This window comes from Astyanax mexicanus, chromosome 20 (genome assembly GCF_023375975.1).
Source record: "Astyanax mexicanus isolate ESR-SI-001 chromosome 20, AstMex3_surface, whole genome shotgun sequence".
In the NCBI taxonomy this organism is placed as follows: Eukaryota; Metazoa; Chordata; class Actinopteri; order Characiformes; family Acestrorhamphidae; genus Astyanax; species Astyanax mexicanus.
The window spans coordinates 3505244-3519623 of NC_064427.1; the positions used below are offsets into that span (position 1 = coordinate 3505244).

At 36.6% G+C, this 14380-nt stretch overlaps 1 protein-coding gene across 2 annotated transcripts; it reads left to right on the forward strand.

The window, feature by feature from the left end:
• The first annotated feature begins 434 nt into the window (after positions 1–434).
• On the forward strand, positions 435–14260 carry smad4a (SMAD family member 4a). Of its 2 annotated transcripts, XM_022680893.2 has the most exons (12): positions 435–767; positions 1764–2110; positions 2753–2927; positions 3010–3039; positions 3458–3658; positions 3908–4033; positions 5262–5369; positions 5499–5549; positions 6235–6418; positions 7096–7264; positions 7366–7504; positions 9678–14260. In XM_022680893.2, exons 2-12 carry the CDS (start codon positions 1871–1873, stop codon positions 9887–9889), a joined length of 1635 nt encoding a protein of 544 aa, XP_022536614.1. In that variant the 5' UTR covers positions 435–767; positions 1764–1870; the 3' UTR covers positions 9890–14260. The 2 variants fall into 2 exon arrangements, with proteins under 2 accessions (XP_022536614.1, XP_022536615.1); XM_022680894.2 differs by lacking the exon at positions 3908–4033.
• The last annotated feature ends 120 nt before the right edge of the window (positions 14261–14380 follow it).

Consider the following 14380-nt stretch of genomic DNA (forward strand, 5'->3'; position numbering starts at 1 on the left):
TATATATATTAATATTCCTATAAGAAGTATGCTACCTCAGCAAGATATCTATTTAAGGTATATTTCTCAGATTTTTTTTTTCAATTTATTAATATATATTTTGTAGCAAGAATGCAAAATAACACATTCTTTTTTAATTTACCTTTAAATATCCACTATAAAAACTTGTGTCTTAAGAAGAACAAGTTCGATTAATCACAATTAATCAGAGAATATTGTTGTGATTGATCCGATTGCATTTTTAATCGATTGACACCATTAGTTTAATGTAAAAAAAAAGCAGTGTGGTTTTGAATGCAGCCCTTTAACCTGTTTCATCTCTGGTCGTGTCCCAATAGTCGACGGCGTGGTGTTCAGGTGTCCTTCATCTAGAAGTTCTAGTTCAAGTGCGCAGATTAGATTGCAGCCCGTGCCTTCTTTCCTGTGTGCGCATGCGCAGTTCTCCATATCGAAATCAGGGCAGCTGCTGGGGCGTTAAGATGGTGCCTGTGGACCGAGGCTCCGCTGTTTATTTTAGTGTGAAGCTGCGCGTGTTCTCGCTTTTTCGTTAAAAACACGATATTGTGCGAGTCGCGGACACTTATTCTGCGCTTGCGGGGGTCTGTGGAAGTTTGCCGGGCTCTGAAAGCTGCGGTTTTAGTCGGTAAACAGCTCCGTGGGCTGAAGTTTGAGCGGCGCGCTGCCGCTCCGCTCCGAACTCAGGAGATCGGATTTAATTAACGGCTGAAGAAAGTGGATTTAAATCCGGAGTGATTCGATTCGCATCGGTGAGGTGACTTTTGTTCACTTTTTACACCACGAATACGCGAATTTCAAGTCATTTTACTGAGATAAATGCTTTAGAAAAAGCGGGAATGCTGAGCAGTGTGTTGTGTGCTGTTTACAGGGAGTTTCTTCAGCTTATCCTCCGCTAAGCTAAAGCTAACTAGCTAACCTAGCTTGGACGGTAGCTAATGGCTAACTAACCCAAATGAGCTGCTTCTGATTTTGGGCTGACGTTTAAAACGTTAGACTAAAACCGGGTTAATTAAGCGTAATATTACAATAAAACCAGCTTGTGTACTTTAGTTTTAGCTAACTAACGGTAGTTAGCTAGCTATATTAGCCACAGTGCTCCTATTCCACTGCAAGAAACAAGCTAGCTAGCTAGCTAATGACATTAGCTTGCAAAGATAGCTAGGGTTAGCTTAGCTTAGTTATCAAAAATCCAGTTGTCACTTTTCTATTAAATAGGGGTGGGCGATATGGCTCTAAAATAATATCACGATATTTCAGGGTATTTTTGCGATAACGATATACTTAGCGATATAGGAAAACAGAAAAATAGTTAATTCATTTCAGGAATATAGTATAATAGTATAACAGTATAATCTTAACGTGGCAAAATAAAAAATATAGCATAAAATATCAAATATAATGCAGCAAAAATATTGCAGAATATTTAGTGCATGCATATAAACTGCAAACTAAAGCAATTATACAATAAATACACCTAAAGCTTCACAGTAAATAATAGACTAAGTTTAAGACAGAACAGCCCTATTATCACAATATGGATTTTTAATATCATGATAGACATTTTGTATACGATATAATATTGCCCACCCCTATTTTAGATTATAATTATTATTAGAATTGAACCCTGTTGAGTGAGTCTGTTGTGTGGAAGGTGTTGTTCCCAACTACACTAAAGTAGATCCTGATAACTATGTGCCAAATCTAAAAGCTGGTCATTTTAATTCTGCAATGTTTTTTTTCCCCAGGCTGAGACTTGAATGGACACACTGCTGCAGTCTGTGCTGGTGCTTTCGCCTCGCTGAACACCCGGTGAAACAGTTGTGAGGAGTCACGCAGTTGGAGACTGGTCAAGATGTCGATCACAAACACGCCCACCAGTAACGATGCTTGCCTGAGCATTGTGCACAGTTTGATGTGTCACAGGCAGGGTGGGGAGAGCGAGACGTTTGCAAAGCGGGCCATCGAGAGCCTGGTGAAGAAGCTGAAGGAGAAGAAGGATGAGCTCGACTCTCTCATCACTGCCATCACCACCAATGGAGCTCATCCCAGCAAGTGTGTAACCATCCAGCGCACTCTGGATGGACGGCTTCAGGTGAGACAGCCACTGTCCAGTTACAGATACATGTAAAGAGATGGACCAATCAGTGTTTTTGGGATCCTTATCAACCCCTGACCATCTGTATTGTATCATTGTGTATATATTGTGTATATATCAAGTGTATATGATCTATTCAGCTTTCAAGCATTTTCATATTTTGACACATATTTTAAAATAGCAGGATAGTGGCATGATTGGCTATAAATTATATATGCCACTGTACATCACCTGCTCAAGGGCAGAATCCTCTGCATCAGTTTTTTCACAGCCTATAAAATGTTTACTTTACAATTTGTAATTCATTATTTTCTAGGTGGTTTAACAAAAAAAAAAATACAATTTGTTTCTTATTTTTTTTAATAAATTGTGGGGTCGTTGTATTGCCAGCTTTTTGCCAATCATTACATACCACAATACAGGGATTATGCTTTAATATGTTGTGGTATTTCAATACTGTAAACATTTCTCATAATATTGCGATACTTATATATATATATCAAGATTTTTTACTCCTTTAATGAAAAATATCCAAGCTAATGTTCATTATCCCTGTTTCTCATTTTCTCATTTTGTCCGTAACTACTGTCAGAATGTTTAGTTTTTCTGTTTCTGATTTTGACGACCCTGTTTTTTCAGGTGGCTGGGCGCAAAGGTTTCCCTCATGTGATTTATGCCAGACTGTGGCGATGGCCAGACCTCCACAAGAACGAACTGAAGCACGTTAAATACTGCCAGTTTGCATTCGACCTGAAGTGTGACAGCGTCTGTGTGAACCCTTACCACTATGAGCGGGTGGTCTCAGCAGGGATAGGTCAGTCTGAGAGTTCCCAAGTTTTAAGTATGTAACATCCCATTGTTGTTTGTGTTATTAAAGTATTTTCTCCCTTTTGCAGACCTTTCTGGACTGACACTGTCTGGTTCTGGTGAGTTGGATTTGTTGTTTTGATTTTTTTACTTGTTTGGGTGTCCTCTGTGGATTTCTTTACAATATGATCCAGGGAGTTCTATGTGTGTGCATATAAAAGAAGAACTGGTGATTATAGAGCCACTTTCTCCTCAATGAAGACAGAACAGAGTAAAGCCAGATTAAAGAACAATTAACTAAACTACTATCTAGAGTACACTTAGTTTAATTTAGCATTAAAATAGACAAGCAGGTATAGCAAAAATCATTGTATTGCATGGGACAGGATACTACTTCACTGGCTTCATGCACAAACTGTTTTTACATTGGCTTTTTTTTTTATATACGCGTTTATTAAAGATTAATAATTATAATTTAAACATAATGTTACGCATAGATGATTGTCTCACTGCCCATCTCTAATCTCCCTGCTCCAGGTTCGCTGGTCAAAGACGAGTATGACTACGATTGTCCATCATCTTTACCCAGTTCTGAGGGACACATCCAGACCATTCAGCACCCTCCTTCTAGACCTGTGGCTCCAGAGGCCTTCAGCACCCCTGCTCTGCTTCCTGCAGCAGACGGCAGCAGCTCGGCCTCCTCCTCCGCCTTCTCCAGCATTGCGGTGGGACCCACAAGTGAGAGCCTATTACCTCACTTTTTCACGCGTTTCTCACACAGTCTGTCAGTTTGCTCCATTTTAATATCCTACTTTTCATCGTGCCACAAATGTTTAGGCCATGCTGAAAAGCTTTCTCATTAGGTGAGGTGTTAATGTGCTAATGGTTCATGTGTGCGTAAGTGTATGTGTGTGTAGATGTGTGTGTGTGTGTGTGTGTGTGTTTGCCTGCATTCCCACACCCACCCTATCCTTGCTCTCTCCTCAGCTCATTCCAATAGTCTTCTCTCAGGGAGCCATAGCAGCGAGAGTCTGCTACAGATTGCTTCAGGGACAGGGCAGGGAACGCAGCAGAATGGCTTTCCTCCAGGACAGACCTCCACGTACCACCACAGTAAGCTGCCGTCGGACCCGGTGTTACTGCATCGAGTGGGCCTGCTGTCAGGGCCTGAAAGCTTTTCAGCATTTCCTAGATCATCTTTCCTTATTTTTAGTTTTTTTGTTTCCTTGTGTTTAGTTTGTTTTACATTTACAAATGCGTCACTTTCCTCATACACTAATTTTAATAGACATTTTTCACAGTCGCTGTGTCATTGCCCCGACCGCGAATTAGGGAAGAACTGATGTGGGAATTCTGAGCCAATCACATTCATTTAGCTAAATAGTTTCTACATAGAATGGTAGAAGCTTTAAGCACTCTATAAGAAAAAAATTAAACAGGTAAAATAACAGAATCTAAACAAACTAATAAAAATACATACAAATTAGCTTAAATCAATGGATTTCAAAGTATCCCTGCCAGTGTTTGGCAACTGTAGTAGTGTGGCCTGCACCATTTGGTCCTTTTCTAAAATTCAATAAATACATGGATTAAAGACATAATAGTGTGTATTGGTCATATGGAGTCACGCTAAAGTCTAACACTTTAGAGCCATGTTCACTGCTGCGCAGAGCTCCGTGTGTGATCCTTCCCCTGTGCTGATTACTGGAGCTCAGCTACAGCAGCTGCATTCAGACAGGATCAGTTTATACACAGCAGAGCGTTTCTTTATGATCAGCACATCTCTGAACTACACAATAAAACAATAACGCTTATTGAGCTTCATTCTGTTCATACATTAAACTGCTCACCAACACGAGCTGCTGAGAGTCCTCACTGATAATAATCTAAAGAAATGCTTAAGTTAATGTTGATGTAGAGTTTAGCATTTCTTATCATCGTTTCATTTTAATTAAATTTTAAACTGAACCAGAGTGAACTCTGGGCTGAACTGTGTGTCACTCACATATTGCTGGTTAAAAAATAGCATAGTAATAAGCAGAGCTTTTTAGTTGGAAATACAGTTTTAATCCTGTTAGAGTATAAACTCTGAGTGTGTTTAACAAAATTATTTGTGTATTTAGGAATGGGCAGCAGCCTCAGCCATTGATTTATAACTCCATTGATTAGCCTGTAAATCGTTTAACACTACTATAAATGCTTCTGCATTAACGGACACGGAAATGTGAAAAAGGTCTAAAGGTCTTAAGACTACATTTGGTTAAAACAGTGTGTAAGATGCTGGAGTGTGTGTAGCTTTTTTGTGTTAAAGACATGTCTTCTTTATTTGTGTCTGTGTTAGATACCACCTCCACCTGGACAAGAAACAACAATTTTACACCCACTGTGCCTCACCCACAGAATGGACACATACAGCACCACCCACCTATGCACCACCCTGGACACTACTGTGAGTTTAGTGCTTTCATACAGCAAATATACTACACTGTGATTTTCACCATGCATTAAAATACATTTCAGATTCAAAGACAGAAAATAAATAAAAAGAACATTGTGATTTTTTTGCTTTCATCTTCAGGGCCAGTTCACAATGAAATAGCATTTCAACCTCCTATTTCCAACCACCCTGGTGAGTATTGGCATCATATTAACACATTATTCATTCATACTCCTTTATTGACATTCAACATTTAACTTCTGCATTCACATTTGTATGTAATGTTTTTTTTTTGTGTGACAGTTACATAAAATATTAAATAAAGAAATAACAACCTGAAGGGGTAAATAAATAATGAAAATGAAAATAAATATTTAATCAAATTGTCTAATGAAAAAAGAAGCTTGTATTGTGCTTTTTATATTGGATGATTTGTTTAATTAAAAATATTTATTTTATTTCTTACAAACTTCTGAAAAATCTCTTGTAGATCCTTAAATGTATGCTGCCCTCTGACTTTGAGAATTCATGTTGACAGATTTAATTATTTCATAGTGCGACAGTACCCAAATTTGCAATAAGTTTAATAAGTACAATTAAATAACGTTTAAAGCTTATTTGATATAATAAACTTAAGCCTGTTATTTCTTTATTCATTTTGTTTACAAGGTATTCTCACAAACACACACAAAAACTCCATAATTTGCACCAGATTTCCTCTTTGTCCATCATTTTGACAGACTGGCTCTGTTTTTAATCTGCCGAATGATGAACAACCTTCAGATATTACTGTTATTGTTATTCTTTATCAACATGAATTTAATATTTTTCCTAAAATACTAAAATAACTCTTTTTAAATCCCTTTCCTTTTCTCAGCTCCGGAGTACTGGTGCTCCATCGCCTATTTTGAGATGGATGTACAGGTGGGGGAGACCTTTAAGGTTCCTTCGAATTGCCCCATCGTCACTGTGGATGGGTATGTGGACCCTTCAGGTGGAGACCGCTTCTGTCTGGGCCAGCTGAGTAACGTGCACAGAACTGAAGCCATTGAGAGAGCAAGGTATTATTATTATATTATATTATATTTATTTATTCTGCTCTCACTTTAAAATATTTTTAAACATCTGTTGATATGCTTTCATCCACATTAGTGGTTTGCCATATCGTATCGTACACAATAATATCACCAACATGTATTCAAAATATAGTGAATGATATTATGCTGTCAAATTATGTGCCATATCACCCATCCTTAATTATCACATCAGGGTACTATTTTTTATTTATTTATTAAATTTTTTTTGCTGTTTTTAGCAAAAGAAAAATTCATACTGTTCTCATTTCCTATTATATATCTACTTGAGACAGATTATATCTGTCCAGTATCATTTATTTTACTTTAATCCTGGATATATGGAGATATTTGTAGTGCATTATTATTAGTATTATGACATTCTGGACCATTATTGACTTCTGTTACAAATCTGATAAAATTCTTGTATTTTTTTTAGGGGGTGTACAATATCATATCATATATATGCAATAATAAAATAAAATTTTAATTTTGTTGCAGTAGTGTATTCTTAAAATAATGTTTTAAATTCTATGCTTCGTCATAAAGCTAAGAGTATCGTTATCGCGAAAATACCATGAAATATCGTTTATATTATATTAGGGCCATAGTGCTCACCCCTAATCCACATTAAACCTTATGTAATCTTCTCTGTTGGTTTACAGATTGCACATCGGTAAGGGCGTCCAGCTGGAGTGTAAAGGTGAGGGTGACGTGTGGGTGCGGTGCCTGAGCGATCACGCTGTCTTCGTTCAGAGCTACTACCTGGACCGAGAGGCCGGCCGTGCTCCTGGAGACGCCGTGCACAAGATCTACCCGAGTGCGTACATCAAGGTGAGGCTGAGTTTTGTCCATTTGATTATGCACATGCATTTTTTCATTTTTTATTTTTTACTGCTTATCACATGGTTATGGTTCTCAATGCTCCACTGCAGGTGTTTGACCTGCGGCAGTGCCACCGGCAGATGCAGCAGCAGGCGGCCACAGCTCAGGCAGCGGCTGCAGCACAGGCAGCAGCAGTGGCTGGTAATATCCCTGGACCTGGATCTGTGGGAGGAATCGCACCTGCAATCAGTGAGTACAGTACAGCTCACCTTACACTGACCTTTATAATCTACAGATCTCAGCTGATCTCATCTTATGATGATTAAAAAAAAAAAAAAACACCCATCACACAAATTACAATAATAAACTTATTATGTAATATATGGATAAAACCTCATAATTTTGCTGACCTTAATACCACCTATTGTGTTACTTGATGAGAAGAGCTCATTAATGTGAATCAGAGTCAGAGTGATGATTTTTTTTTTTATTTTTTTTTTTTTTAGAAAATTTTATTTGTTTTAATATTGTTTAGATTAATTTGAATTACTTTATATTCTAATTCGTTTGTCTGAAATGTTTTACAAGTTAATTGATCTTTATGCATATGGTGACTTTAACTGATCTTAAAATGACTTTAAAGAGCCACTTAACCCTAAACCATATTTGTTTTCCATTAATAGCTGAAATGTGTTTTGATTGAAGTAATTAAACATACCAGTCATGAATAAAATGTCATTGTAGTCGATGCTGAACTGCTTGAATTTTTGCACCAGGAGTGCAGGCATAAAGTTATCCAAAAGCAGTGTGTAAGACTGGTGGAGAACTGTTCAACTGTCTGCAAAGAAATGCAAAAAAATACTGCTGTTAATTTTTGTTTTTATTTATTTTATTTTATTTTTATCAATTTGCTGTTAGTACTTGATTCAGCATCCCTGTTTTACTGTGGCAGTTTTTGTTAATCGCACGCCTCCCCTACAGCAAACAAATCACAGCAGAAGGAGCCCAGATTGTCACTTGTTTCAAAGAGTGAAAACAGTTTCTGTGCAGAACCCCTTGGCAGGAAACGTTGCGCCTTATGGAGATAAACTGAAGCAAAAGAATGACTACAGTGTGCTCAATACAGATAGATTTGTATGCTCAGTAGTGCTTGAAATGAAGTTGAAATAACATTGAATAATTAGTTAAAATCTGGCACTGAAATTAGTGACAGCTAAACTAATATTCAGAACTTAAGATGTAGTTTAAAACACATTATTTTAAAATATGTTTGTATTAACTTTTTTTATTTTATATTTTATAATGCAGGTAGACAAATTATCTACTCAACAGAATTTTCTTTGTAAAGTTTATAGGATATGTGGTGGTAGAATTTCAGTTAAACAGTTCATTTGACCGTTTTGTACCCTGTTTACTGAGTGCAGGAGAAAGTTGCCAGAAGCAGCTCCTCTCAGAAATCCTTTGGAACATTTTCTGGATTAAAGTGTTGTTGAACATTGGAGGTTTTCCACATTGGCCACAGACTTGTAGAACTGGCTTTATTTGTGCCAGATTTAGCAAATTTCACTCGCTTTTGTTTTGCCAAACATAAACGGCTCAATTGAAGGACTGCTCTAGTGTTTAAATACTTAAGAAACTAGTAAAACACATCTTTTCCACACAGCATTCTTGTTTACACAGGATTAAAGGTGTCCTTCAACTAAAATCCACTTTTTCTTGTTCTTTGTGAAATACAGACGGTTTGTCTGAGTTTGAGTATTTGATGCTGCACATCAAACTCTTCTTCAACCTCCATTTTCTGCAGTAGATAGAAAATCCTCAGAAATACAAGTCGATCAGAAAAAGCATTGTGTCTGTCATAATGTGTCCCATAGTTTAGTATTCACTGTGGCAGATTGAAAATCACATTAAAACATTCCTTTAATTCCTTTAATCAAATTAATTTGATTAAACTCCCAGCTAGATGTGTGCTATATTGTATCATATACAACAATATCACCAACAATTTTGGATATTATGAACGATATTGTACCCTGAAATATGTTACCATATCACCCACCCCTAATTATCACTTAAGGGTACTTCTTTTTTGGTGTTTTTAGCAAAAGAAAAATTCACACTGTTCTCATTTCCTATTATATACCTACTAGAGACTAGAGATTATATCTGTCCAGTATCATTTATTTTACTGTAATCCTGGATATATGGAGATATTTGGAGTATATTATTAGTATTATGGCATTCTGGATCATTAACTTCTGTTACAAATAACAAATAATTGTTTTTTTTTATGTCTCACTGTGCTTGCAAGGTTATTGCAAGAATACCATGAAATATTGTGATATTATTTTAAGGCCATATCGTCCAGCCCTATTAGGTACCCATGTGCCCCAATAACCTCTATATTAAACTCTGTTTCCAGGTTTGTCTGCAGCTGCAGGGATTGGTGTGGACGACCTGCGCCGGCTGTGTATCCTGCGGATGAGCTTTGTGAAGGGCTGGGGGCCGGACTACCCCAGGCAGAGCATTAAGGAGACGCCGTGTTGGATCGAGATTCACCTCCACCGGGCCCTGCAGCTGCTGGACGAGGTGCTGCACACCATGCCCATCGCCGATCCTCAGCCCCTGGACTAAAAGCTCATCTTCCCTTGTTGCACCTCCTACTGTTAGAACCCTGAGGATCTGAACTGAGTGGACTTTTTTTTAATCCTCTCCTATATCAATTTCTCGTTTTTCTTTTTTTCCTCGTTTTTCCTTTTGGAAGTGCAACCAGACAACTTCAAGCCGCTGAACTGTGTGAGCCAGTGCTGATGAGCCCGTCCAACGCCAGCCTTCATCCTTGTGTTAAAAACCCAGAGAAAAGGCAGAGTGAAAGATGAAGATCTGTTGCCTTGCCTTTCTTTAAGTGGACTTTTTAAAGTGGGCTTTTTATTATTGGAACAAGGATGGAACGTTGGTACCATTTGATGCAACTATAACTTGTCACTTTTTGCATCTCACAAATAATAGTAAAACAAAAATACACAGAGAGCAATGGTGGCAAGTACCATATGCACTGCTGGATGGACCTAAAGTGATCTAGGAAAATAGGATTCTGAAATGGTGCACCGATTCTGGTTAAAGAAACAATGGAAAAGATGTGATTTTCTGCATATAAACTTTTTTTTCGTATTGTTTTATTTTTTCTTTTTCAGTTGGCTGAACACCGTGCCTTTGAACAAAGACGTTCAGGGACACCGTGTAAGTTTGAGTACCAGAGGAGTTGAGATTATCACTGCTTTACAGGGTAAAATCTGATGAAATACGTCATTGGCTTATTGATCCGTCATAGTTACTGACCTGTGTATTAATAATGTAGTAATTTGAGCTGGAATTGGGCTGTTTTGAGGATTTATACAAAAGATAAAAGCGAAAAAAGAGAACAAAAGAGAAAAGTGGACACGCTAGGGCTGATTTAATGCATTATTTTTATCATCACAATAGGAGTTTTCGTGATGATAGACACATAGAAAGAGCTGTGATCATTACAAATCTTACTCTGTGTGAAAGAGAACCTTAGCTCCAGCATTTCAAAGGTCTTCACACAATGTTTTTCTCAAGAGTTTCTCCTTCTTTCCTGTGATGGTAGAACAGAACAGAACAGAACGGTTATTCTATACGTTTTTTAATCCCAGTATTCGCTCCACAGTGTGTGCAGTGTCTGTAAACTCTGTATTAGGTCAGTTTTATAGGAAGAAAGTCTATTCAAGCTCCTCTTGGTCTGTAAAATATGCTGCAGGTAAGGTAAGCTGTGCGAGTCCGTTTCAGGTCAAATTCATCATTTTTTTTCCCTCCTTTTTTTTTTTTTTTAGCTAAATGATGGCATGATTGCTGAATATAGCACTTTATTGATGTGTCCCCGCCCCTCCTTTTTTCACGACAGAATCACTCCCTCATCCATCAGCAGAACTGTGCTGTACCGCCCAAATATTAAAGGGGAATTCTGTTTTCATGAGTCACCAAGAGTTTTACTAAAAGAGAAATTAAAGCATGTTGAACACAAAGTGAGAGCACCATAACAGATAATTTGTATACAAATTTGTGTGACATGTCTAGATTGTAATCTAGATTATTTCAGATCAGTTCAGTCTGTTGATCAGACATTGATAAGATGAACAAAGCTAGATGACTACATGAAAAGACTACATTAAAATGATGGAATTCTTACCTTTACTGTAAATTTCAAGTCGCTAACCATATTATCGTAAAATTTAATGCCACAAAAAACAAATTTTATAACATATTAGTATAAAAATGTGCTACTTATGTTTCATAAAGAGTGACTCCTTGCTTTACAATGATTGACTAAAAAAGCCAATCAAATTTTGGGTGTAATTGAAGGTAATAGCTTTATTGGAAAGCATCTTTTTATGTTTTTGTCACAATATTTCTGGTTGCTGTGAGGTAAAAAAAAAAAACTTGCAGGTTCTTAAATTTGTCATTGGTTTAAAATTCATGAAGATCTATAACATAACTGATATTATACAAATTTAAGATTCTATTAAAATTAAAAGAAAATCTGTGTAATTTAGCTGTTAAGCTATACAAGTCACTAATTATATTATTGTGAAATTTAATGCCACAAAAAACACATTTATAAAGCATATTAGTATAAAATTTGGCTACAAATGTTTCATAAAGAATGACTCGTTGTTTTACAACAGTTAACTAAAAAAGCCAATCTGATAAATGAAGGTAAATGAAGGTATTGGCTTTATTGGAAAGCATTTTTTTATGTTTTTGTCACAATATTTATGGTCACTGTCAGGCAAAAAAAAAACCTTTTTTGCAGGTTCTTAAATTTGTCGTGTTTAAAAATTCATGAAAATCTATAACATAAATTCTATACAAACGGCAATGTAAAATTCCAATTACACCTGGTTACATCATGTGAATAGACTAAAATCTAATGTGGGATTTAATATGCAAATTAGCTCATTTGCACATTAATTATTACTGGTGTTTCGGTTGTCCTGGGTGGGATTTGGTAGCTAAATGCATCGAGAGAGAGAGATGTGTTTACACTGCTATAAATGCATCTTGCGTCACCTTCTTAAGGGGTTTGAGGGATTTACAGATTTGTATCTGGTTTAAACGTGTATTGGGTGCGTTCACACTTGCATTGTGATGCGGTTTGGCTTTATCCAGATTTAATCCTGATGCTCAAGACGATATGCATAGGGCAACCAGTGTAAACAGGCTCTTGTGTCATTTACATTAGTAGATAGTAGATTTGACGAATTTAGCTTTTTAGTTTCTTTAATTTTTTCACATCAAACTAATCTGAACAACCTTGTTCAATTTTACGTGAATTTTATGTGAATTCTGAAAACCTGTCAGAGTTCCCCTTTAATTAAAGCGGCATCATCAGGACATGTAAATCAGCCTTTGACAGCATTCTTTTTTTCTTTTCTTTTTTTAATTAAATTTTTTATGTATTGTCATTGTTCGTACATCTGAATGCACGTTTAAAGGGCTTGTAATGTGAGGTTTTTCCCAAACTCGACTCTTGCTCACTTTCTTTAAAAGTAAGAATCGAGAGACTTCACTGTGCGGACTCCTAAAAAAGAAAAAAAAATCATAACATTTCATAACATCGGTTTTGTTTTTTTAATCCCATGCTATAACAGGATATCCAGGTTCAGCAGTGAATCGTAATAAATTTTAATAATATTTTGATTGAAAATGAACTGGAAGCCAGGTATGTGTGTGTGAGTGAGAGAGAACACTAAAAGCCATATGAAATTATACTATAGATGATGATGATGATGATGTCAGTATTACTCGCAGCTTGTTTGTGTATTTTTGACTGACTGAAGTATCAGCTTGTGAGAGTTTAGACAATCCTGTGAGCTCGGCCTGTTTTAGACTGGGCTTATTTAGAGAAACTGTGTCCTTTTGCTACTTTAACTTTGAGCAGCCTGGTTGATAACGTCGTGTTGGTTTGTATGAAACGGTTTAGCAATTTAAAAACTCACTTTAAATAGGAAAACATGGAGATGTCTGCAGCTGCAGTTTTGCTCTTTCAGGTAGATGATCAGTTTCATCAAATTATTGAAATATATTTGAAAGTAGAATGTTGAATCAGTTCTGCTGTCTGAGTAATTTTTTTTACACGTTAGTAGAACAGGGGTAAAACATAACGATTCACAACAGTCGTAATGTTTTATCATGTGGGGTTTCAAATCAACACACTTTACACAAGACTTACATTTTTTGACTGTGATTACTCGTTAGTCCAAATTATTTTACAGCAGCATTGTCGAGTAGCATCACAGCGCTAACGCTCGGAGGAAAGCGCAGCGACTCGGTTCTGATACATCAGCTCACAGATGCAGCCTCGTGCTGATCTACGTACATCACCCTAGGAGTGATGAGGGGAAAAAAGCGCCATCTGCCCACTTAGAGAGAACAAGGTCAATTGTGCTCTCTCAGGGCTCCAGCAGCTGATAGCAAGCTGCATTACTGGGTTAAGCATTTGTATTTAACATTTGTATGCTTAACTTGTTCTTTAGATTTGATAATATTTACTGATGGTTGGTATTATTTTAATAAACACAACTTGGAGCGCAAAAAAAATAATTAAATGAAAACATTGTGGACAAAATGAGTAATGACTAAATCTGTTTAACTTTCTCAAAATGTGACCTTGAGCTTTTAAACCAATGGTCATTGCTTTAAAAGCACAAGTTTACATTTTTAGGAAGATACTCATTATTCATTTTTTGTCTGGTATTTTTCCAATGGCCCCTAAAGTGCTGCATATCACCTAAGATAGGGGAGCGTTTTATAATCATATAAAAAGTTACGTTTTATACAATTTTAATGAAATGTTATCCTTTAAAAAATATATAAAAAGGTAAAGAACCCCTGGTTTAATGGGTGATGATAGCCTGCCTCTACTGTACCTATAATTGGCCCGAAAATCATGTTGAATTAAATATCTATTAAATTCATTTGAACTCACTTCCACCCCTAAATGAGACTATTTTTTTTAACTCTTATCTGCTGTAGTGTGTACAGTACTCTTGTTTAGCCCGAGCTACTCTAAAATGTATAAAGAGAATATTTAATATTTGAGTTGTA